The sequence below is a fragment of the Pocillopora verrucosa genome, chromosome 5, assembly GCF_036669915.1.
Source record: "Pocillopora verrucosa isolate sample1 chromosome 5, ASM3666991v2, whole genome shotgun sequence".
Lineage (NCBI taxonomy): Eukaryota > Metazoa > Cnidaria > Anthozoa > Scleractinia > Pocilloporidae > Pocillopora > Pocillopora verrucosa.
In genome coordinates this window covers 10,885,767-10,912,091 of record NC_089316.1, presented here as the reverse complement: position 1 = coordinate 10,912,091, position 26,325 = coordinate 10,885,767, and the positions used below count along the sequence as shown (strand labels likewise).

At 37.6% G+C, this 26,325-nt stretch overlaps 1 protein-coding gene, 1 long non-coding RNA gene and 1 pseudogene across 2 annotated transcripts; 2 read left to right on the top strand and 1 right to left on the bottom strand.

Annotated features, from left to right (window-relative positions):
* Positions 1-469: 469 nt before the first annotated feature.
* LOC136281191 (uncharacterized) lies at positions 470-3,363 on the top strand. Its single transcript, XR_010717576.1, has 3 exons — positions 470-690; positions 1,049-1,129; positions 2,579-3,363. It is a non-coding gene; the product is annotated as an uncharacterized lncRNA (long non-coding RNA).
* An 853-nt stretch (positions 3,364-4,216) lies between these two features.
* Positions 4,217-26,290, top strand: LOC131780426 (uncharacterized). The gene is made up of 7 exons (XM_066166935.1): positions 4,217-5,645; positions 5,814-5,881; positions 12,920-12,972; positions 16,950-17,003; positions 18,540-18,600; positions 19,520-24,367; positions 25,512-26,290. Exon 6 carries the CDS (start codon positions 19,559-19,561, stop codon positions 24,362-24,364), a length of 4,806 nt encoding a protein of 1,601 aa, XP_066023032.1. The 5' UTR covers positions 4,217-5,645; positions 5,814-5,881; positions 12,920-12,972; positions 16,950-17,003; positions 18,540-18,600; positions 19,520-19,558; the 3' UTR covers positions 24,365-24,367; positions 25,512-26,290.
* LOC136280705 (tigger transposable element-derived protein 6-like) lies at positions 12,981-16,415 on the bottom strand (annotated as a pseudogene).
* Positions 26,291-26,325: the final 35 nt, after the last annotated feature.

Here is a 26,325-nt window from a genome sequence, read left to right as displayed (position 1 = left end):
CATGACACGATTACCCGTGACCTCGGAGGGTCCGTAACATGATTATTGCATGATCTGCAGCTAGTTGACGTCCTAAGCGCTGATTTTGAAAATTCACTGTACGCTTTCGGCCAATCAGAAAAGAGAAAGTGAGTTAAATATATAATAAGTATATTAATCATAATACTACAGCATCTACGGTTTCTTCACCCTGCGCTGGTCTCTAAAATTTACTATGTAAATCAGCGTTGACATGATGGTATCTTTGTAAATGAGATTATTAGCAGCGACAAGGCTGTTTATGCTTGGTCGATAACTACAGAGTTATTAGGTCATAGGGTTCTTTTCTATATTATCATACAACATGCACTGTTTTCGCAGTAATCGGTAAAATGTTGTTCCCGACATTCCTTATCATTATTTTATTATAAAAAGAGAGATGCCTAATGCTCAATGGTAAGTTAGATACATCGATGTGGCATCTGTAATTCTCAGGTTAATTAAGGCCTGGGTCAAAAATGCTTTTCGCCTCCAGTGCCCCCCAGCAAGGTTCGCGGAATTCGCGTGGACTGCGCGAGTAACCATAGTTACTTAGAATCAAGATTGCGTAGTTCGTGAACGGCATCCGCCATTTTGAAGTGTCGGCTTTGCATTTGTTTTTCCCATCTTCGCTGGTGAATCTGACAATCTAGAGGAAGACATCAGAAGAAGGTAATAACATTTTCTTTGCTATCTTCATTTCCTCAAAAAATGGCATGATATCGCTATCTTAAAGCCAAAGAGAACCCTTTTGAACCTACGAAGACTTCTAAACACCGCTCTCAACATGTTCATTGACCTCACTGCAAATACAATGCAACATGAATTTATAATATAGCGCTCATTTCTAGAGCTCAATAGCGTTTTACAATGTTTGTAACTTATGCACAGAAAAAGTACTATGTTTTGTAACAAATGCATGAAAAAAGTTTCATTGTGGATATACCATTCAATTTTGAAATTAAATTTAGCTTGATAAATCCTCTATCATATCATGATGTGTAAACTTATGGTGTTTATCAAAATTTAGGCTTTTGAATGCTTTGGAAACAATTTCTCCAAGAAGCAGATGAATTTACTTACAAAAGTAATCCCCCAAAGCAGTTGTTAGGTAAGTTTAATTGCTGACATTTAAGATGCAGATTGTCTTGTCATAAATTTTCCCTTGAAAACTAAGAGAAAAAAGCTGTACTAATGTGTGTTAGTTTATTCCGAGGTCACTCACTGAATTGCTTTGAATATATAATAATAATGATTTAATTACTCACACAGAAAACCAGCAGCCCTTGCAGATTCCAAAGGGAATCTACTTGATTAAAACCAGTTTTATTTACTGTTATCCCTATTTGTTTTCTTGGAAAGTCCTTCCAGTTATTCCACACAGCTAATTTATTACAAGAATGTTAATGGTGTTATTTATGAGGCATTTTTTTGGTTTTTAAATCATATTATATCAGTTTTAACTATAGTCAACAGTTTGGTTTTTAAGTTTTGACCAGTAATAATTGCAACAATCACTGTCAATGATGGACATGTAATTGATATATGTGTCTATTTGAATGTAAATATTCTACCCACTACACCAGTGGAGTATCTTTTAATTCAAATGCATTACAAAAGTTCTGATACATGCATATGATTCTGACCATAGCCTTCTCTCTTTGTTGATAAGACATGATTAATTACCAGTGCTTACTGTTGCCCCAAGTGGGGCACTGTTTTTTTTTTTGTGACAAAAGCAAACACAAACTGGTATAAGATGTGTCATCTTCTCAGCCCTACTCATAAAAGATGTGCCATCTTAGGAGCAGGATAGGTTGCCTGTGTTACAAAGTCAGAATGGAAAATTTTAAAATTGTATTTCTTGCTTTTTTTGTTGCTCTTCCAAGTCAATATTCCTGTTAGAAGGCTATGGAGGCCTAACTAGTTAAAACTCTGGTTTATAATTTCAAGTTTGATCTGCCAGTTGCTTGTCTAAATTCAATTTCATAGATCAATAATTGGCAGGAATTGGGAAATAAATCGGTACATGTACGTTATCTAGCAGCAATGTAAAATTATAGACATGAGTATGACCTATGAAGTAATTTGTACCTGACGGACCCTAGAGCACCTTATCAGCGCATTATTAAAAATGTCCCTCTAACATTCATTCACAATTCGTAAAGCAGAAGTACAAAATTAGTTTAGACCAAGGGCACACATAAACTTGCTAAAGACATGCACATACATTGTAATTTTAACCTTGCAAAGCCCAAGAAAAAGACTCCTGCTGTGATATGGCAAGGGTCACTTTACCTGATTAGAGTGTTAATTATTACTTTCTTAAGCAGAGGTTTCATTAAGATTTTGAGGTGATGGGAAATGTACAAGGAAGCAGGCAAAATATGTTTTGATTCTGATTTATGTCAGTCACAACATGCAGGAAAAATTATGTTCCCAGCCAGTCAATTTGCCCAGTGTCAGGCCCGCGAAACCCCTGCTTAAGCTTATAGTATTCAGTGAGATATTATGGAAGCCAGTGTTGCCATAATGCCTGTTGTTGTTGGTCTTCTTACAGGGCTGGCATCCAAACATTCTTGAGCCATGGAAACCAAAAGTAGAATGTTTTGCTTAACACCTACTTTGAACAGAATTTTACCAAGGGAAAAATATCACTGGCTTTGCTACAGGGAGAACCATTAAGAACCTCAGGAGCAATATGAAGATAACAGATGCTGTACTTCTTTGCAGGAGGAAAGGAGCTGTCACATGCTTTTCCAAAATCGATGATGTAGCCATGTTTGTTACTCACAAGAACATTATTAGCCTTCAAATCACAGTGAAGAAAGCCTTTTGTGTGAATATGCGAAAGGGCTTCTGTCAAGTCATGTGAAATAATTAACCAGTCATTTGTTATGAGTGAGCTTTGCACATTCTGTATTGTTGCACTGTTTTCCTGACAAGACAGTTTGCTTATTGTTACAGATGTATTGTCTTCCCCTTTAAACTCCATTATTAAGGAAATGGGCTGCTTTTGAAGCTGCACACCTATCATGGTTGGGAAATTTTTATGTGCGAGTGCCTGCATAATGTGAGCCTCCTTCATTTTCTCTGTGGTGTCCTGCATCAGAGACTGTTTTTCCACAACTTTTATATCAAATCGTGTGTACTGTCTCAGAAGGCATCAACCATAGGATCCTTCTCCCAGTATTATATTCTCTCCATTGGTTGGAAGAAGTTCAGTATGATTGATTAAGTTTACAGTAGAAAATTTGGTACTTGCATTCCTTTTAAAAAACCGGAAAATGAAGGCAAATATATTATAGAGAGTGTGCTTAAATAAATGCTAGATTGCAACACAAGTAAAGGTGAAGATTGTTGATCTCATTGTCTGGCATGCAAATTACTGCAAAGTAACTAGAAACATTACTCCTCTTCCAGATGGATTAGACGTTAGCATTGGATTTTATTTTTTTCTTGGCGTGCTCTCTCTCTACGCTGCCGCTTTTTCTCAATTGCGTCTTTCTTTTTTTGGAGCTGAAGTTCCTTCACTTTTGTTGTGCTTCAGCAAAGCTTACTTTAAATATTTTCTCAAAGTGGCCATTCACATTCTAACCCTAACCCTGTCTGTCACCCTCGAACGCTGCAAGATAGTTCTTCCACTTTTCACTAGGGTCAGTTTCAACCGAAGCACTTCCAACCTTACGAAAGCTCTCCTTTACAGCAACTCGTGCAAATCCACAATTAAAGAATGACAGACATTTTCGTTTCACACGAATACACTTAGCTCGTTATCGAGTAGTACCGTTGTTAGGGAACAAAGCCTTGAAGAGTTTCAAGGAATCAGTGTGCGTATCTCGCGATAACTTTCAAGTTTTGCGCCAAAATTGTAATTAAGTCTCGTTATATGATACTACTTGGGATAAAATTACAAACGTTCTTTATTCTTACAGCCCAAATTTGCAAGTTAAGAGACGAGAAGCTGGTTCAAACACATGAAGTTCTTGTGTTTTATTATAACTGTCAAAGGCGATCTAACCCTGGATTTACAGAGATGCAATCGACCTCAGAAAACGAGAAAAAGAAATAAATATCATCAAAAGTATACAAAGTTTGCCTGTATTACTTCTTAGATTGCTCCAAGTAGTATTTGGTAGTGTATCAGCCGTTAAATTATTGCTTCTGAACACTCGCGTGTCAAAATGGCGGACACTAAGTTGAATACGTGACTGCGAGTTTTCAAAATTCCCACCTCTTAAACAGTTTTAATTTGTCTTTTTTCCAAATAAATAGGAACCTGTGGGATTACTTTCGTTGATAGCGGTTGGAACCAGATAAAGGCTAATTTGTTTTCGGGCGAAAACCATGATAGAGGAAGCAGCTTCGCAGAGACAAAACTTGATTTAATCTGCCTAGCACGTCTCTCTTTTTTTTGGCAGCCACTCCAAGTGGGAAAACAATGAAAAACGTTTCAAATATTCATAGCGATAACTGCATTTTGATTTGCCTTGTGTTTAGTGGTGGGAATTTGCTCAAGAAAGCAACCGACGAATTTGGCGCCTAAATTAACTGTTTTTGGCTGTTGAGAGTATCATATTACGCTGCCACAATTCAGTCCGAGAGAGATGGTAGTGATATACATTTCTGCCAAGTATGAGAAAAATCCCTCGCAAAATAGCTAAGTTATTCTCAATTTTGTGAAAAATATGGGTTAAAAGCAGGGTGACCCAGGCCTTAATTAAACTGAGTTTGTCGATAAACTTCATAACTTTGTAGGAACTCAAATTAAAGCATCACCTTTTCTCAAGGGTTTTGCTTAAACCTAGTGGGTACTTCATTAAAATCCTTTCGCCGGCTTGTAACTGTTGTTCGATCGAATGTTATTCTCCTGTTTTTACTGAGAAGGTTGTTAAAAACATGTCAATTATCTCGATCGCGACAAAACTTATCGTTATTTTACAATAAAATTGAGCTCGAGATACTAGGCGCTCCCTGACTGGTCAAAAGACCTATCGTTTACTGCACCGGTAAACCTAAGGAAAGTTGAAACATATTATGTTTATTTTATAAATGCATAACATTACACTTTCCATTGGATTACTAGCGTAATGGCCTTGTTCTTCCAATATTTCGCGTGGGTTATTTTCTGCCGGTAAACCGATAGGAAGAGAGGCCTAATGCTTAAATCCCTTGGGCTTTTCATGGAACTGTCATGTTCAGCGGCCAGAGGTGAACAAATGATACGTGAACATGTTTTAAAAGTAACCAAATGATACTAACCGTATATGACCGACATGAACATGTCGGTCAAACGCTTAGCAGGCTCTTCCTTTTCCTTTAAGGCACAAGAAAATGGGAATTCATGGAGTATTTTCAATATTTTTAGACATTTACATTTATGCATTGCACTTGTAACAATGTTAATGGTGAGAGACGATGTTGATGCCAAGAAAGCTGTATGATCCACAGCTCAGAAGTCCAATCCATTTTAAATTTTACTTCCTAAGGCTTCTGGGACAGGGGAAAGTCCCAGAAGTAGTTTCTCTTTCATTCCATCCCAGCCAATCCGCAGTAGGCGTCTTCGTCTGTAGTAAGTGAATTCTTGTCGAGATTTCGGGAAGAAAGTCAGATGATTCCATAGCCAGGTTTGTCTAAACGAGTAATTGTTATCAATTCTAAAGTGCAATTTGGGGGTTGGCTGGCCGTTTGGTCGGTAATCAATAATCACTTCCGCTCTCAACATAAATCGATCTCCACCTTTCCCTTCTTGTTGAAACCTTTATCAATGTAGAATGTTGCTTCTATTCTCACAGGTTTCAGACCGTGTCATTTCAGAAGAAGCTGTTGTTTCACAGAATTGCAGTAAAGTTATGAATTAATGGTAAGTTAGATGCATCGATGTGGCATCCGTAATTTGTCGATAACCTTCGTAACTATGCAGGAATTCAAGTTATTGAATCTCCTCTTCTCAAGGGTTTCGATTCAACCCAGTGGGTACTTCATTAAAATCCTTACGCCGACTTGTAACTATTGTTCGATCGAATGTTATTCTCCTGTTTTTACTGAGAAGGTTGTTAAAAACATGTCGATTATCTCGATCGCAACAACCCTTTCACTTACAAAACACCACATCGCGTATCAAATTTGTCTTGGAAGATTATAGATACTATACTGGTTGTTGATTTGGGCGGTAAGAATAAAGAACGTTTGTAATTTTATCCCAAGTAGTATCATATAACGAGACTTAATTACAATTTTGGCGCAAAACTTGAAAGTTATCGCGAGATACGCACACTGATTCCTTGAAACTCTTCAAGGCTTTGTTCCCTAACAACGGTACTACTCGATAACGAGCTAAGTGTATTCGTGTGAAACGAAAATGTCTGTCATTCTTTAATTGTGGATTTGCACGAGTTGCTGTAAAGGAGAGCTTTCGTAAGGTTGGAAGTGCTTCGGTTGAAACTGACCCTAGTGAAAAGTGGAAGAACTATCTTGCAGCGTTCGAGGGTGACAGACAGGAAGTCAAGAAATCCAAGTTGATTATCAATTAAAGTTGTTTGATTATATTTTTTATCGAGAGAAAAGGGGTATTGATCAAACTTATGATATTATTCAGTCAATTTCGTACATCAGTGCTGCCGATGGCGAAGTGAGATGATGCATTAAGACAATATATGACTTCGCCTGTGCGAGCTCATAGAGGGTAACACAGGGTTTTTGACCGCGCGAGATCTGGGTACGAACACAACACGCGCATTGAAAGTGTCAACATGCAAATAAAAAAACATGGCGGCTTGATACGATCACAAGATTGTTATCTGAAAAGGTGTGCTAGAAACACTTTTACACAGTACAGTTTTTATGTGATGGAATTTAGGATTTCCAGCAACTGCACCTGTAATATTCATAGGCCTTCTACACCTGAAAAAGAGGTCAACCAAAAAGAAAACATGGTGAAAAAATTGCTAAGTGGTGACTGATTCGAAAGGCTACCCATACTTAGGTACCGATCCTGGCAAAGTTCTATTCCATTACGTTATGTTTTGCAACAAAGAAAATAGGGATCTTTCAAATAAGATTCATCGTATTTCCTTCAGAGGAATTTCCTAAGATATGCTGGACCACTAAACATATTTGTGTCCTTTCCAGTGCCTGTTGATAAAAAAATTCATCAAAAAAAATTCATCAAGACGAAATTTGAGACAGAGGAGGAAAACACAAAGTTGCAAATAGCGAAGAAACTGCCCGGTAACCCATTTTGTTTTCTTCAGCTTTTCAAGGATCGGCTGCACAATTTTGACAAATTGTGAAAATTTTTACAAGATTTGACTGTAGCAAAATGAAGAAAATTGAAGACCAAGCTAAATTATTGCTGGCGAGCACTTCACCTCTTGAAGCCTTAGCTTAATGATGAAGACCATTTTGGATATATTTACTACAGAAAAAAATAGTCCCAACCTTGCTCATTGCCTTTTGATGGCTTTCAGTGACCTTGAAAAGCAAAAACATAAAAATTTTCTAGAAAAACATTTTGTCACAACATGGAGCAAAAACCTTATGGAGCCTCCTTAAGGTTATTCCTCAGTATTGCAAGGTGCATCTTCTACTGGGCATAAAAATCATGTGATCAGGCAAATAAGTGTGCATGCATTCTAAGAACACGGTATTGTTTTTCAATTAATGGACTAGGTTAAGAGGAACAATTGTCTTTTGCTCTTGAATGAGCACAGTGACCTGTACTTTTTTTGGATAATTTTGGTGTACAAGTTATCCCCTTTTAACTGGGGAAATTTATGAAAAAAAAGTGTTACTTTTAAAAATCCCTTGCTTCCAGCTGCAGCAAAATGCCCTGTGAGCAAATGAAATGATGTGTGTGATTAGTGCCGGTACAGGCATAAATGGGGTTAGTTTGGCCCATTATATCTCCTACACAAGCATGGTGACCTATCTTTTAAATTGTACTTTTCAAAACAGACATTGGTAAGGAACATTCAAGGAAAGTTTAACAAAATTTTTTGATAACTTTTTTTTTCCTGAGGAATCAACTCAACATTTGTGTTTCAGTGTAGCAAATATCATACTTGGTGACAAAAAGTGTTTGGCAAAGGGGCCTTGTCTTGCCTTGACAGTTGCCCAAAATATCTGTCATCCACAGAATTACTGCTGATATGATGCCATTAGGCTTAGAATCGAACAAGGATTGTATTAATCTAGATAAATGGATGGTGATTACAACATACTGTAGCTACTTGGAGGGGTATCTGGTCAATTCGCCACCATAAAACTTGCCACCACTGATAGCGAGTTTTGACTTTTGTTATGTGTAGCCTGTTGTATGAAACATACATCGAGTGAAAGCTAAGATCACTACAACTTCACCTCGATTTAAGTGTCTACCCATGTTTGTCAGATTTCACTCAGAAATGTAAGACTGCTCTAGAAATCAGAACACCCTTTGATGAAATGTGTGACAATTTTCTTTTGTTTATCGTCCAAAAACAAACAATAGCTTCAAATCCGAAATTTTTGCTTCTAATTTCTTAACCACAAAGCAAGGAACACTGAATTTGAAAGGCAGTATACCTCAATAGTAAAATATACGTAAAGTAAACTGTCTTGCATACACAAACAACAAATGGCAAGAATTTAATTTTGTCATCGGCCTGACAGCTTTTGGAACTGTTCCTTTGTGTTTACAGCAGTGAAACACAACAGAAAAAAACAATAATTTAAATGTAAACAACAGAATTCGAAGTTTGGAGTTAATTGACAAAAATAACCCACGAGAACACCTGTCCCACAAACACTTCCTCCAGTAATTGCTTTCAAATGCTTCTGACGAATTTCAGATTTGTAAGAATGTGTCAAGAGGTGTCAGACTTGAAGGTATATATTTTCATAAATTGCACTTTTGTAAATTTTGATTGTGATCTAGCACAGGCTTATCGGAATGTTTGTGAATGCACAACTTGCAAACACACTTCACATGCACCTCGTTCAAAGGTCTCCCTAAAAAGCTTGCAAAATGCCATTTTTTATTTTATGCATACCAAAATTAAAAACATTTGGTGAAAAAACTTAAATTCATAAAATGTCTGCAGTCATTCTTCGGAATACATGCTTCTCATGTGCTGGTTAAAGATGGCTGTGCATAAATTAAAACAATAATGAGAAGTAAAATGCAAACTTTGGCCTACAATCATCAAATATGCTCACTCAAAGTCTCTTTAAAGCTCTGAAAATGCTCTGTTTTTAGAAGTAAAAATCAAACTTGAAAACATTGAGCCAAAAAACTTGAAGGTGGGAAATGTTTCAATCATTTTTTAGAGGTCATTGATCTGTCAAAACAAAAAGGATACACTTGTAGATGCTGCCGCTCAAGGTTGCTTAAGAGAGAGATTTAGCTGGAGGATGGGAATGTCATATCAGAATGGGAAAACATGTAGATAGTCTGGACACAGTACTCTATTTCAACTTCCAGTGTTAGCATTGCTGTTTTCCCCAACATGTTCAAGACATTACTGCTGGTTTTCCTGTTGCGATCAAAACACCTGGGATGTGCATAAATTGTGCTCTTATTCACAGGATAATGCTGTTTGGAATGATTTCAAAACTCATTTCCAGGATAACCAGGTCCCTTTCATTGTTTTATTTGGTGTATTTTTGAAAATTTACCACTTCATTTATTCTGGATTCTTGAAAGGAAATACAATGGTGAGCAAGTTATCTAAGATTTCAGGACTCAGTTCACTTTTAATTTAGCAAGGCTTTAAACAATTTAAGGGCTTTTCTTTGGAACATTTCTTTAACCCTGTGTGAAAATGCAAAGAATGGGATGCTGTTTAAATTTTATCGTGAATCAATTCATCAATAAATTAAAATAACTTCATGTTGAAATTTATCAAAATGAAACATCATGATGCTTTCCTACTGTATTATTCAGTGTTATTTGTTGTCATTGTCATTTTTTACTGTGATTAAAAAATTATATGTGAATTGAAGTCAGAGATAAAAAATTTGGGAACAGCTCAGGTTTGCACTTTTTTTATGTCTGAAATTTTTGATCAGTGCCAATGAAAACTAAGACAAGAAATTCATGCTCTTGCTATAAAAGAAAATGACTAGTTTGAGTTCATTTCATTCTTTCATGGATAAATAGGAACTCATCATAAACAACTTCATTGTTGAGTCACTTGGCTTCTTCATGGTTTTGCCATACTCCTGATAACTCCGTTCAAAATGCATTGCAACTCTGAGAAGGTGGTGCTCAAAAGAGATGAACTGTCATAATTGAGATGAATATTCAGTAAACAAGGGGAAAAACAACTATTTCCAAATTATCCTGAGCAAAATTATGAAGAAAAACAAGTAGTGCTGAAATCTAGTAGCATGAATTGAAGTGACAGGTGAGAGGGGTACAAATAATAAAAAAAACTATTTAGTGGGCCTCAAAATTTGATAGATGAATCAGCAGACTTGAAACCAAACTGGAATGGAATAATTTCAAAGGTTAACCATTCATGTGAATTCATATTAAAAACTTACCTACCACATCTATAACTATCCTCTGTTTGCACTTGTTACATAACTCTCAAAGAAGATAATTTGGTTCTCCTCAGAGTGGCCTATAAAACCAAAAAGTTCGAGGTGAGGATATTCAAGAACAAACATAACTTTGATGTCTCGTTGCAACAACTGCTAAATCACTTCTCAACATTATAACACGATCTCACCTTTTCCAGAACAAATGAATCCAAACTTAGTCATTACGCTTTTGGCGGTTCTATGTGGAAGTGGATACCCAAAGGAATAAATCAAGCCTTCTATGCACAAAATCCAGCTGTAACACCCATTCCTGAATGATGCACTTAAATCGGCATGAAGTTGTAAAGTGTAGTAGTATATTGCAAAATGGGAGAAGGACTAAGAAGTTATGTGTAGCCTGTCAATTATGAAATGTTGACTGTTAAATGAAATAAACCTTGTAGATATCATGACAATTATGATCATCTTGTGTAAAGCAAAACCAGAGAGTGATTTTTGCCAAGTGAAATTTTCTGAGTGATTTTTGCCAAGTGAAATTTGCCAAGTGATTTTTGCCATTACATTTACTGAACCGCATGAAATTTACATCAAGTGAAAACTAAGTTGTAGTAACTTAGTATAATACAACCTTAAAGGCATGCACAAGTACATTGAAGTGTACAAAAAACAGATCTTGCTTCCCTTGTGTTAACCACATGTTAACGTGACCTATAACACAAGTTTTGTTGTAATGAGTGTTACTGTATATCATATGTTAGCGTAAGTCTTTAAGTTTAACTAAATTTTGGTTTTCAGGAAGCAAAACTAAAAGTGTGCACAAACTAGGGGAAATTTTTCAGAAAAGTAAAAACTGAACAAAATCAAATCTAAATCAAATCATAAAAAATGAACATAAGTTATTATATTAATTCAGTGCCTATTTTGGCTTTCATTTACTACAACTACATACACCCTCTTTTCATAAGACAGTCAAGACACTAAACCTAAAGAAAGTAATTTGAAGCCAGTGCAAAGTGTATTTTTGGAAATTTGAGCATGGTTAACTCATTGACAGTTGCCCCAGAACTGGGGAAATTTAACAGGCAAAATTTTGTTTGGTGTTTTGGGATCTACCTTTAAGGTGTGCTCCCTAATCACGAAGTCAGTTTTAAGAAATCCAGTGAAAGACCGTTCAATGATTATACTTCCTTCTATAATGATATTGATTGAAGAATTTACACATAGCCATTACATTGTTAAGGGAACTTCACTGACAATATACTACTTATTATTCATATGAATTCAAAGTTTGATATCTTTGCTGTTCATGTACTCCTAGAGGATGTTAAGTCCCTTTCAGGAAAATTTTGCACACACTCAATTTTGCATCATCAAAACTAAAAATGGGGGTAAATTTCAAGGTCTAGGCTTTCATGTGATATAAGTTTGGTTTGATCTGTTTTGGCAAACTTTGCTGAACTTGAAATGTGCTTTTAATGTTACAATGTATTATTACTACATCTTAGTTTTCATCTCATGTGGTCAATGAAAAACATTAAGGCAAAAATCACTCTGTTTTTGCTTTTCACAAACTTATCATAATGTTCGTGATATCAACAAGTTTCATTTCATTTACTTTTGTAACAGTTAATGTTCCATAATTTAGAGGCTACACATAACTTTCCTCTTCCTCCCATTCTCTTTTTGCAATATATTACAGTACTACATCTTAGCTTTCATTTGATACAAGTTTCATATGACAGGCTACACACAATGTAAAAAAACAAATCACCACTGGTGGCCATTTGACTTTATGTGGTAGGTGGGGAGAATTGTGATGGTGGCTAATTGATCTTGAACCCTTAGAGGAATCACATATGTAAACCTGCAGCAAGTACTGCTCTGCTTTTGTGCTCTGTAAAAAAGCCACAGGCTTTTTAAATTTCGGTTAACAATTAAATTAAGCTTTTCTACTGCCAGGTTTGTCTTACACCAGGGATGTATTATTTTCTGTCCACCTGAATTGTTATTTCAGAATGTTTATTCATGCTTGGACAGTGACTATGACCATGCAATGATCACTTCTACTCTCATGTTCATCAATTTTGATTTCAGTCTTTGCTCTCTTATTTCCCTTTCCCTTTCCCTTGTCTTTTCTAACCCTTTAATCCCATGAGTGACCAAGACAGAATTTCTCCTTACAATATCAATACAATATCAACCACATGGGTGATGAGAATAAAGAAAAATATCAATGTGGGGATAATTTGGTTGATCCAATACTAAATTCTCTGAACTAACATTAAAGGAATTGTATACTTGACAGTAAGGAGAATTACAAATTTGATCTGGGAGTTAAAGGGCTAATGGTTATTTTTATTTGCATACGTTCCAGGCTTCAAAGTTTCAGATCAAGATGTAATTTTACTGAATTGTAGACAGTGTCTGGTAAGTGAACTAGCTGTAGTATCTTGTCATTATTCTTAAAATAGTCTTCTATGGAAACCAGATCATCTCCTTTTAAAAGCATGTTTAGATATTCAGGTGAACCCTTTAAACCCTGAGAGTGACTAGCATCTAATTTCTCCCTGCAATATCACCCCTGAATCACTCATTAAGGTCATGAGAATAAAGGAAATGATCACCAACAAAAACAGCTTTGGATTGGTAAAGATGTCAAATTATCATCCTTAGGAAATGTATAAAGAGGGGTATGGAGAATATACTTACTGTTGTGTAAAGGGTTAATGAATAGCTTCCATTATTTTTCAAAGACAGCAAAACGTGTTGTGTTCATGTAACTGATGCAAGGAAAATCTGACTGATATTCTTACCACCTGACTCAGAGTTCACAATTTATTTTAACTGCTAGAGGTGTGTGTGAGTGGTACAGCTGATTGCTTTGTAAATTCACAGCAAAAGAAGTGTGTCTTTGTTATAAATACAGCAAAACCTGTGTTTAAGAGCATAAAATTTAAGAACCTGTTAGGCTAAATTCTCCAGGTGATGCGCCTCTTATAAGAACCATTCTTGGCTAAAATCACAATATAGGTTCTTATTTTTAGAATGTAGAGTTAATTCAAATTTGATACTGCACATTGCATGGGATACAAAAAGGTAACAAAAACTAGGCAGAACACCAGCATCATATAAGACCACAATACGTAACTGTACTGTCAATACATCCATAGCTTTGCAACAGATCTGACTCTGTGTACAAGTTAACCCTGTAAAGCAGAGCACTATGAGGCTGGCATACAGTGTTGTACAGTAAAAATCCGCATAAAAGAAGATGTGTTTGGGGATTCTGGCTAATTTTGTTCTTACATAATGGGTGTTTTCTGCAAGATTAACCTGAAAATGTTCTTAAGGTGTTCTTAAAATTGTTTCCAAAAAATTATTAGACTGCGCAGACTACCAATGGTCAAGTACAATAGTTTAACTAATTAATGGATGGAAGTAACCTTAACTGCATTAATCAAAACAGTAATATTACATTGGGGGAGGGGTAGCAGTTCTGGTGATAAACAACTCATAACCCAGCAAAAGTCAAGCAAATTTGAAATGCACCACCTCCCCTTCTCTCTTTCCATGTAACTATTGACTGGTCTCCAATCCTACAAGCAAACCGAGAGAGCAAAATGAGGGTATCCAGTTTCTTGAATTTCCAGTCCAATTATCAGATCCATTTAAATCTGTTCATTTTTCAAACCTCTGGGTGAGATCTTTACATCATCAGAGCCATCTGCTGTTAGCAAACAGCCAGTTTTCTCAAACAATGTCTGGAAAAAGGTCTCATCATTACTAATTAAACTCATTTCATGCCTCCTCAGTCCATCAGGTCATCAAGATCCTGCTACCTTTGCTGAAAGTCTATCCTGCCATTTATCAAGATTGTTCTCTTCTTCTAGCCATGTTTCCATTGCTGCACCAATTTTAACTTTCATCATCCACCCACATCCTGCATCAATGGGCTGGATTTTGTCAGTGTGGTTTTCAGGCAGCATGTAAACTGTAGTGTTGATATTATTTCTGTATGTTTCATGGAATGTTTTACTTTGTTGGAAGCAAAATAGAACTTTGTGACCTTTGTCATTCCCAATTCCTGGAATACGTGTGCCCTGGACCCACTGCATGTTGATGTCTTCATCCATCCAGGCATTTTGCTGGAAATACACATCAACCCTCTTGTCATATTTTTCTTTCTCCTCTGTGGCCATGTGCCCTTTTCCTCTGAAGATAAGAGGTGGCTTAACATTTTGTTGTCCATCAGCCCTAATACAAAGTTGTAGAGTAGCCTGTTGTTTATCTTGCTTATTTACAAATGGGACAGGAACCTGGTCAATATTGTATTTATTTTTAGGCATCCATCTCCTGTACTTTGGGTCAATAGTAGAGGACTTATTTCTTCTCCTTTGTGTTTTCAAGGCTATCCTCAAATCGTGGCCATAATCTGCACAGGTTTTTTTTCTTGTCGGTCCTTCTCCTCAGTACTATTTTGTGTCTTTTCTTGAATCTCTGGAACCAGTTGCTGCTTCCTTTAAATTTTGTAGCTTCTTGTGCGTCATAGCATGCTTCAATTTTCGATTTCATTCTCTTTTTGAACCAAAGTTTGGACACTTTGCTTGCTACTGCTCTCTGTAGTTTAAACTTGGTAAGTAAAAATTGTGTTTGTTGGGATCTTTTCCTCCTCCTTTGTCTCAATGGCCTTGAGCACCTGTTCTTCTTCATCTTGTTCAGAGTCAGTTCTGCCAGAATTTTGCTTTTATGTTTTTCCCACTTAAACACCAGTGATTTGGTGACTCCTTGTTGCTTTGCAACTGTGTTGTAATTATTTTTTTTTAATTCAGAGAATCCAAAAGATCTAGTGTTTTCTTTTTGAAATTGACAGTGTAGGACTTTGACTTTTTTCATCCCCTTTGATTCTTACTTCACCTTTGAGTTTGACTTTGTGCAACACCAGCCGATTCACATGGCATATCCTCAAGCTGTTGACTCTTAGCCATTCTCTGCATGTTTGTTTCACCCAAGTAGTTGTTAATGTTTGCAAAAATATTCGACGTACCTGTATTTCTAGATGCTGAGCTGTTGCTGTTCAAGTTCTGTGTGGTAGAGGCTGAGTGCTTGAATTGTATATGGTTGTCCAGATATTGTTGATCTGTCGCAGTGTTTTCATTTGACCTGTTACACCCTAACATCAGTATGCATATTCTCCATACTGTTCTCTATACATTTCCTGAGGTGCTGACAAGGAGAATTAGCTTAAAGATCCAGAGCTTCTCTAGTTTTTGATCATTTCCTTAATGCTCATGATCTTAGTGTGTGATTCAGGGGAGATATTGTAAGGAGAAATTAGATGTTAGTCACTCTTAGGGGTGAAATGGTTAACTGTGGCGCTGCTCAGTTTATCTGTCTTTTCCATGCATGTTGTGTCTGCAGCAAATAAAGAATGTTATTGACAAAAGGTAACAGTCATTAGTTACATATATCAGCCAAGTCTAATTAACAGATAGATTCCAAGTTGCCGTGCGTCTGTTCAGTAATAGATCACAGAGGACGTCAAAATGTGGTTAGAACAAAAAAGTGGCACATGAGGCACAGCCAAGTGTGTCACTGATGTTCTTACCACGTTTTGACGTCCTCTGTGATCTATTACTGAACAGACGCACATCAACTTGAAATCTATTGTTTTATATAATAACGAATTAAAATATACGGAAAAAAGTTTTAATGATGACATCATCTATACGTCTGTCCTCCAATAGATCATAAGTGAGAACCAATCAGAATGCGTGCATAACTGAGCTTATTAAATAAAACCAATTGTTCAACATAGCTTGGAAATTCCCATACCTGCTGTGAAACTCTATAATTGCAACAGTCCAGCACATATATTGATCTACTTAGGGTAATACTGTACCCTAGTAGGTTATTCTAATCTAGCTGGCAGCCAATTTCTTTATATAGGAACAATTTTAATTTTTCAGGCTGAGTGTGTTCTTATGTATGTTGTAGTTTTTTTACCAAATTTCAGCCTGCTGAGTATTCTAAATCCACTTATTCTTTTATGCAGGTTTTTACTGTATCACACCCACACCCACCAATACAAGTTGCTTTTTGTGTTTTTTTTTATTTATTATTATTTAATTAAGAACATGGTTAAGAACCTTGGTAGCCTAGTTACACAGGAAACACCATCTATAGATCACAAACTTTTATTTTTCTTGTCTTTTGTTTTTTAAACAAACGACCCTGATTGCGGTAAAAATGTTTGCGTGCACCATGCAATGACATATTACATAATGTAGCAAGTATCTAAGGTTTTGTTCATCTTAGTTGTTAGTTTTACTTAGTAAGTCCACCCTCGATTATGTTTCATATCATATTTCTCCATATCATATTTCTTCATATCACACTACATGCAGCCTTTTCGCCATTCAGCAGAAACTCAGCACTATTTCTTCAGCATTGCGACAAATGTGAGTTTTGGTATTTTGTGGGCTTCATTGTTATTTTCGTAGTAATTTTCCTAAGTGTATTTAGTTTTAGCGTATTCAGTTTAATTAAAATTGTACTAGGGTCTCGCTCGTTATTTTTATAATCGATTCTACCAACTGTTATCTGAGATTGCAATGGAATAAATCATTAAGTCGTGTTAAAAACTGTCTATAACTGTTGCTGAAAGTTACCTGTGGCAGCCATATAGTGGAACCTATGGAGAAAATCTAGGTCCATATACCTAGGTTTTTACTGTAGCTAGCCTTAAATCCTTAGGTTCCATTTGGCTCCAAGCTTTTGTAGGAGATTTGATAATGTATTTCCTCTACTTACTTCACTGAGTCCTCATGAAAACTTGCACTTAGATTTAATTTGATCATGTAAATCTATAATTAAAAAATGAGTGATAATTAAAACAAGTTCCTTGGATCTCTTCTCCTTGTGTGGATCAAGAGATCTACAGCTGTTGGCTGCTCAAGGCACATTATTGTCTTTTGGCAAATTACTAAAGGCCTGGTACTGATGAGCACCTTTTAATCTGTGCAGATCCATTACAAAACCAAGGAATTCCCTCATGGGAGTATGAATGAGACTTCCTGTATAACTGCCAATGTAGAAATGGTTTTGCTGTTGTGTCTGATTGACATGGTTTAAACAGCTTGCCAGGAGGCATCTTGGTCTATTTTGTAATCCCCCCATAAAACAGAATAGTAGTCAGAAGCATGAATTTTAGTTCTATTCAGTGCTTTAAAGGAACTTGATGTCACTTACAGGGTAAAGTACCAAAGAACCTCCAAAAATTAATAGGACTCAAATAAAGAGAGTGGTTGGCCTGGTGCTAAACTCCAGGTTGAGAGGGCTGGGTTCGAAACAAGGTCACTGTGTTGTGTTTTTGGGCAAAACACTTAACTCTCACAGTGCCTCTCCACCCAGGAGTATAAGTCCCTCCTTCCATCCAGGAGGGGTGGTAATACTCTTAGTTACCTCTTGCTGAAGAAATTGGGATAAGGGATCTCGCTGGACTGGATATACAATAAGCTTGAGTGTAGACTTAACCTTTTTACCTACCAAATGCAGAGTCACTCTCTAAGGTAGTGATCCCTGCTTTTCTGGGCACGGTGCATTCCAAGCAGGGGGAGGATATACTGCATGGTTCAACCCAGTTTAAAAACTAACATCTTAACTTAATTGACGACACTCTCTCCTAACTGCTCTAAAAATTTATGCGAAACGATTTTGTTGTTAAAATGAAATGCATCTGAATACACTGGTGCCTAAATGAGCTTTCTGCCAAGCGTAATGAGGTCAACCTTATGAGGTCTTAGTTGTAATTAATTTCCCTCACATCTTACAATCTGCCATGTGCCATTTGGGGACATAATAGATAGCCAATAGTGGTATTATCATTTCATATTCACCAAACTCAAGCGTACTCTATAGGCTAACTAGCTCCTTTATATATATTCATATAAATTCTAGAAGAGTAATTAAGATGATTTTGTTTTTTAACTCTTCAGAAATGCCAAACAGTCGTATATAACTTTTTTGTAATCGGGTGCCTGTTGAAGTCCTCAAAAGGTAATGTTAAATGTACATGTAATGTGACGTGACTTTTCAATGGTGATAATGTTGATGATGATGATGATAGTGATAGTGATGAAGATGCTTAGGACAACAGGAATTTGAATTAGTCTTTGCTTGATCATGAAAAAAAACTTGTGATTGCTTTAATGTAGACTATAATTTATTTAAATAAATGCTAATTTAGGGAAGAGGATTGTAAATTCCAGGTGTTGTCTTTTAGTTGGTTTTGATTATTCCATTGGAAATGATCACAACTACATATAGAGCTTAAGGTGTAGATCCATGTTAATGTTTGGAAAATCTTGCGCTGGTGGAGAAAGAACTTAAACCTGCCATAATGCTACGGTCGCGTCACACTGCACTCATAATTTGGAAAGTATATTAACCAATTCTTTCAAATATGAAACTTTGTAGATTTGGGAGGGAGAAAGTCGTCTAGTTAATAATGCTTCAGTTGGAATCTCAAATGAATTGAAATGCTAGAAACCCTTTTCACAAGTGCATGAGTAAATTGTCGCGACTGGGAACTCTGCTCCACATTGCACTCTATGGTGTAGTAGTGATACTCAGAAGTGGCTGAGGAAACTGGAATAAGATCTTTTATGAAAGGGTCATTGAGCATGAAGCGTTAGGATAGACTTCGGAGTTAAACTTACCATTGTTGTGAAGGGTTTTCAGTGATAATCAGCATAAGAACTCGTTGAAGAGGAAAATGCTTTCTTCAACCCTAAATAAAGATGACTTCTGTGACATATGTCATTTAAATGGCGATTTTGGCATATTCAGAACAAAAAAGATCTGCTAACGGTGACATTTTGATATTGACCAGAAATTCCTTAGTATTTAAATAATTCTTTTGAATAATTTTTTCAAGGTCTACAAAGAACATGGAATTATCTCTTTTGCCCCACAGGTAACTTTGGAGGATAAGTCCGTAGTACTCTGGAACAAAATGGCATCTGACGCACCGTCGCCCTTAGCCAGCTCCGTCGAGAAGACAAATGGATCCAAGTTGAGCAGACTTCTCATCGATGGTGGAACAACAGTGTTGAGGACTATTTTTGATCGCTATCACCCATCGAATAGACTTTCTGCTGGACTTAAGGCCCACTTTTTGGTCTTGGATGAGCTCCGTCGGAGAAGCGTTCTGCGTCCAGCTCAGTGGGTCAAACTATTCCCATGTGGTGGAGCAGCACCAGACTCTAAGAAGTTTGATATCACTCTCCTAATTGTTCTTCTCACCAACATTTGCGGACTACCTCCTCCTCGCAAAGGGTGGTTCGCAAAGCCATCTCCAGGGGACAAATCTTTGGGAGCAAATATCATTCGCTTAAAATTCTTTCGCAATGAGTTGTACGGTCACGTTTCTAGCACTAGCATTGACACGCCCACTTTCTCCTCACTATGGAAAAAAATTAGCGGTACTCTTGTTGCTCTTGGGTTGAATCAAACAGACATAAATCTATTGAAAGAAGAAAAGTGTGGCGCGGACGATTATCTTGACGTTTTGACTAATTGGGTTAAAAGTGAAGAAGAAATAAAATCTGATTTGGCGAAACTACGTCGATCTCAGAGCACAACACAGCATAGTATTAAAGAGGTTCGTGATACCCAACTAGAAGATCACAAAATGCTTCAAGATAGCATGTCAGTACTAGGAGAAGTGCATCGATCTCAGAACACAACACAGCATAGTATTGAAGAGGTACGTCGCACCCAACTAGAAGATCACAAAACGCATCAAAATAGCAAGTCAGTGCTAGGAGAAGTGCATCGATCTCAGAGCACAACACAGCGTAGTATTGAGGAGGTACGTCGCACCCAACTAGAAGATCACAAAACGCTTCAAGATAGCAAGTCAGTGCTAGGAGAAGTACATCGATCTCAGAATACAACACAGCGTAGTATTGAACTGGTACGTCAAACCCAACTAGAAGATCACGAAAAGCTTCAGGAAAACAAATCAATACTGGTGGAGGTGCATCGATCTCAGAACAAAACACAGCGTAGTATTGAAGATGCTCGTCAAACCTTACTAGAAGATCACAAAACGCTTCAAGATAGTAAGTCAGTGCTCGGAGAAGTGCATCAGACTCAGACAAAAATACAAAGCACCATTGAAGGCGCTGCTAAAAGCCAAGACGAGCGTTTGGAAAGTTTGCAAACTGGTCTACAGGAAGTGAAGCTTGCCGTTAGAGAACTTAGCAAAGGAAGAAACTCAGGCAGCCAAGAAGACGAGTGCCTGAGGAACCTCGTTAAGTCTGAATTCAAAGGAGACATCGAGTTTCACGTCCAACGTTTTCAAGAAGACACCCGTGAATGGGTGTTTAGCAAAGTCGAAGACTGGTTAGACGACAGAAACTCTCAAAACCGGGTGATTGTTATATGTGGAAACGCAGGAATGGGAAAATCTGTCATCTCCGCCGTTGTTTGCAAGAGAATGCAAGAGGCTGGCCGTCTATGCGGAAGTCACTTCATTCAACATAACAACGTCCGTTACCGGAAGCCTCAGTTAATGCTTCAATCCTTGGCCTGTCATATATGCTATGCTCTGCCGGAGTTTAAGCTAGCTCTTGTAAAACAGTTGAAAAGAAATACGGGTAAGGATCTCAACGATATGGGGGTTGAGGAGTTATTCGCCCTTCTCTTTAAAGAGCCTTTCAGCAGCGTTAAGGACCCTGGAAGGAACATGCTAATAGTTATAGATGGCCTGGATGAAAGTGACTATCACGATCGGAATGAGTTACTAGAGGTCATTGCCAATCACTTTTGCAAGCTTCCAGTGTGGATTCGATTTCTTGTCACAAGCCGACCAGAGAGGAATATTGCAAAAACATTAAGACATTTGCAACCGTTTCAGCTGGAAGCAGAGGATGAGCAAAATCAAAATGACATCAAGCGCTTCATTGGAAAGAAATTAGAATGCATACCAGAAGCAGAAAACACGAATGACATTGTGGAAAATCTAGTTAAAAAGTCGGAAGGGCTCATGTTGTATGCTTACTTTCTTCTTTTATACATCGAAGAGAATCCATCAGTTCTTAAACAAGGAGACGAAAAGGGCAACTTACCGTTAGGAATTTCTGCAGTCTACCATCGCTATTTCAAAAGGTTGGAGAATGAGCTCATGACTGAGCTTGGCATCAAGGAAGACTCTTTTTTGAATTTCCTTTCTGCTCTTGCCGCATCAAGAGAACCTTTGCCTATCGACTTTGCTTCTCGGCTGTTGCTTTCAAGTACTACCGTAATGGCTAATAAACGAAAACTTTTGAAAGCTATAAACAGTGTTTCCTCACTTCTTCCCGTTCGAGGTGACCGTCTTCACATTTTTCACAAGTCCATTAAAGATTGGTTAACAGATGAATGTTGTTATGGGGTGCACGACTTCATTGTCGATGAGAGTGAAGGCCATCGTCTTATTGCAGAACTTTGTGCTGCTGAATTTGACATTCTGGTGCAAAGACGAGTTGCGAAATCTCAGAGTGACGCGCAGTTTAATGACAATACAATGTATGCCCTACAACATGGTGTTCGACACATGTTAGAGGTCGACGAGGTTACAAGAAGAGATGGCATTGAGGACATTGTAAGGAAGTATGTGATAAACCAAGAGCTTGTCTATGCAAAGCTGTGTGTGAATATTACAGTGGCGACGGAAGATATTGTTTGTGTTTTAAACGAAGAGAGCTTTAACTCGTTGAGTGGAGAAACGAAAGGTTCCCTGGAAACTGTGCTGTCCATTCTGCGGAAGAACAGTTGGTCGCTGATGGAGCTTCCGCATGTTTTCATGCAGACTATGGTGAACGAGAGCGGATCGGTGTTATCTTCAGAAGCTAAAAAACTCTTGAATGAGAAATATGATGAAATATGTTATATGGAGCTGATTAACAAGAATCAGCAGCAGCCAGTTGTGGAAGCTCGATTCCACTGTTCATCAGAAGTGCTTTGTTTCGATATTTCACCAGACCAGGATTACATGGTGTGTGAATGTGCTAATCAAGAGATTCAGCTGTGGTCTTTAAAGACAGGTATAAGAGAATGGAGAAAACGTGTCTCCGTGGAGGAAAAGTACTCCAAAGGTCTATTTTATAGAAGACCTGCAGATGTTCCCCCCACTTACCCTCCTGTCAGTGACGCGTTTGAGTTTCCCAAAAGAAGTCGTTTTGAGACGACCTCATTTTATCGATCTGTTGCCTTTCATCCAGATGGAAAACATATACTGCCTGGAAATCTATCCACAGTTTATACCATTGATGGAAAACAGAAAGAGCTCTTCAGCACGAGTGAGTGTAAATTCTCTGTGTGTATATTATTAGGGGACAACGCTAAGATACTTACAGACTGTCCAAACGATTCGAAACGCCTGGTCATTTGGAGTCTGGATACTGGGAAAGAAATGTCTCGCATCACCACATATGAAGACATTGTCTGTTTTCAGTGCTCTCCAGATAAAAATCTTCTGGCAGTCTCCCACTCTATGGGCTTACTACGTCTGTTTGATTTACAGGATGAACTAACTGAGTTAGATGCAATACGGACAAAGTCACCTTGGGGATTTATGACTTTCTCCGTGGAGAGTGATGCTCTTGTTGGTCTGAGCGAGTTTAATGGGCGCTGTTTTCGCTGCGAAATTATTACTAATAGATATTCCCGAAAAAGTTTGAGTTACTTTAGTCCACAAAGTATTTTCGATCTCGAAGGGGCTGTGCGGCCTTTCCTCGAAGGAGATGCCACAGGAAGTTTGACGTCGGCCTTGTCGACAGTTATTCCTTTCGGGAAAATCGGATTGCTATTGAGGTTAGAGAGCGGCGAACGTGCATTATTAAGTAGCCCATCTCTTCGACACGTGAGTTTGATAAATCTCGCGAAAATTCAAAACGCCGAGAAAAAGGCAGACACGAACGTTGAGGATGTTGCTTTCTCTACTAATGGTGAGAATGTATATGTGGTGAGTGGGAGTCCAGCGACAGTGACTGTATGGGAATATTCAAGTTGGAATAAGAAAACAGAAAACTGCGTGGTTGGCCATTCGATTTTGCCTGTGAAAGATGGTGTTATTGTTGTGAAGGATAGAGTTGAGTTTTGGGACTTTGAATTGACGGAGTGTAAACGTCGGTGGAACAGGTTACGTGGGATTGAGTTGCTACCTATATCAGAAGAAGAAGTAGCTTGTTTGACCAAAGCTGGTACAGCTTTTGTCCTATCTACCTCGGATGGCCGTTCCGAGTTCATTGGAAATGAAGAAGGGCGGAAAATCCTAGCGATGAACAAAAAATTCCAAAAGATAACCTGCAAACGTAGAGGCAAATTGGACGTTCATAAGAAGTACGTTGTTAACCTTTCAGAGGCCTCGCTTTCATCGCCTCGCAAAATCCGGTCGTTTGAAGGCTGCCCACCAGCAGGCTTATTTTCTCCCAAAGGAAATTTCGTGGTTCTATGGACCTCAGATACCGTAGAGATCTACAATGCAATCTCAGGAGAACTAAACCGCAAGTTACTCGAAAAGGGTGATGTAGTGGCTGTTAAATTTATCACGAACCAAGCGTTGATCGTCAGTTCAAGGGAGGATGTCGGTAACTTTCTTCGAATGTTCGATGTAATTTCAGGGGAACAGTTGACTGCGTTATATATTGAAGAGAGACCTAATTGTCTTGGCGTGTGCCTGAACAGTTTACATGTCGCCGTGGGCCTGTATGGATCGGATGTAAGGCTCATCCAGGTACATCTTCCAAGAAGTAGACGACTGTCTCACCAGTGAAAGGTAAGATAGCTGACACGGTCGTGTAGAAATTAAAGCCTAACTGCATGTGCTACTGAATTAGGTCGATGAATGGGTAAATAAATAAATAAAATGTTTCTATTTATCTGCTTCATTGGTCGCCAATGTATTTATTCATGTATATATTTGATTTACTTACTGTACCTTGTTAACCCCTTAACCCCTAAGAGTGATCAGCACCTAATTTCTCCTCAGAATATCATCCACGAATCACACATTTGGGTCACGAGAATAAAGGAAATGATCATCATTTAAAAAAAGCTCTTGATTATGAAACAAATTATCCTTATCAGCTCCTTAGGAAATGAATAGAGGACAGTATAGAGAATGTGCATATTGATATAAGGGTGTAAAGAGTGAAACTTGGCACTAAAAAGACTGTAGATCATACGGATGGATACTTTAACGGACTTGTTGAATTTTACGGAATTTCATATCCTCCTTCTCGTTATTTGTTTTCATCTTTGTTTGTTTTAGTATACTTTTTGTTGCAACCTTTGTTGTTTTTTTGGTCTTGTTTGATTCTTCAGATATTATTTTATCATTCTTTGTTGCATAGCTGCCAGCGCTCGTGGGAAATATGAAGCAAATCCTGTGTTTTCATTGGCTACCCGAGCAGTTTAATTACAAACCGCTAGAATATTTTGCAAGACGAAGACGAGGCGAACCGAAAAACCGAAACCTCCTAGCTTACAACACGCATGCGTGCACTATTACTTGACCTAAGTTGAACGCGGAATACTCTCCTAATGAAGAAATGTAAAATGTTTTCTGTGTTTACATAGCCTGATGTAAACACGCAGGAGGTTGGGAGAACACGAGATAAGCGTAGGAAACCACGACGTGAAGCGGAGTGGTTTCCAGCTTATCGCGTGTTCTCCCAACCTCCCAAGTGTTTACATCAGGCTATGTAAACACGGAAACCATTTTACATTTCTTTTATAAAATAACTAATGAAAGAGGAACGAAAACCGTGTTTACATACGCTCATGTAAAATTGGTTTTATGGCCAATCAGAGCGCGCGTACTATTTGAATTATTTTATAAAGTAGTTTGTTATTTCTCACTGTCTTTAAGACGGAGTTTATTTACGGTTATTTCTTCTTTCCCTGTTTTTCTCTCTTAGGTGCTGGCCTTGTTTGCATGAACTATGACGAAATCTGATGGGGTGCGGCTCAGAAACACGATTTACTGCGATATGAAGACGATGATTTTTTTAAGACTGCGCATGTGCTCGACCGAGGGTGCTTTAATCGAATCCGGAAAGACCAAAACTTCTAACCATTTTACGATCTTCGAACACAATCATTTACGCCTAAGATTTACTGTGCTATCTCTAGCGACTAAAACGTGTTTCTGTATTTCTTGTAAATATCTGTTATGCACTATTTCACGTATTTTGAACTCATCAGTTACAAACCATTTTATTCCATGTTGAAATAGTTTTTCTTTTGCAAGGAATCTTCCTGAACGTTATTCAGTAAGATTAATAGTCAAGAGCTTTAATTATTTCTTGTACAAAATTTGTTTGTCCTATTTTGTTATTTCTGCTTTGAAGGTGTCAGCATGCAACTTATGAGTTCGTTTTGCCCATCTAGAGAGCTTCCATTAATTAATTCCGATTTTTTTTGCAAAGTGAAACAGAATTTTAATTGTAAAAATAAATCGTAATTTACTTTCCTTGAAAGAACGTCGTTTAGGTTTTTTTAACTCTGGAGTAAAGGAGTTGCAGAAAATGCACAAAAACTTCCAGATCGGGAGAGCTTTTTAAAAGCTGGATTAAAATATTTGCAGAAAATGCACCAAAACTTCCGGATCGGGAGACACTCTGAGGAGTCTTGTATAAATGCAATAAATCTAGTTTTTACCAAATTCTCACCCGCTTATTTTTTTTACTGCATATGCGTATTACAATGCCTTAAAGGTGATATTGTTCGCTT

Bases quoted from the DNA above. Each gene is read 5' to 3' on its own strand.
- LOC131780426 (XM_066166935.1), top strand. From the start codon at position 19,559: ATGGCATCTGACGCACCGTCGCCCTTAGCCAGCTCCGTCGAGAAGACA.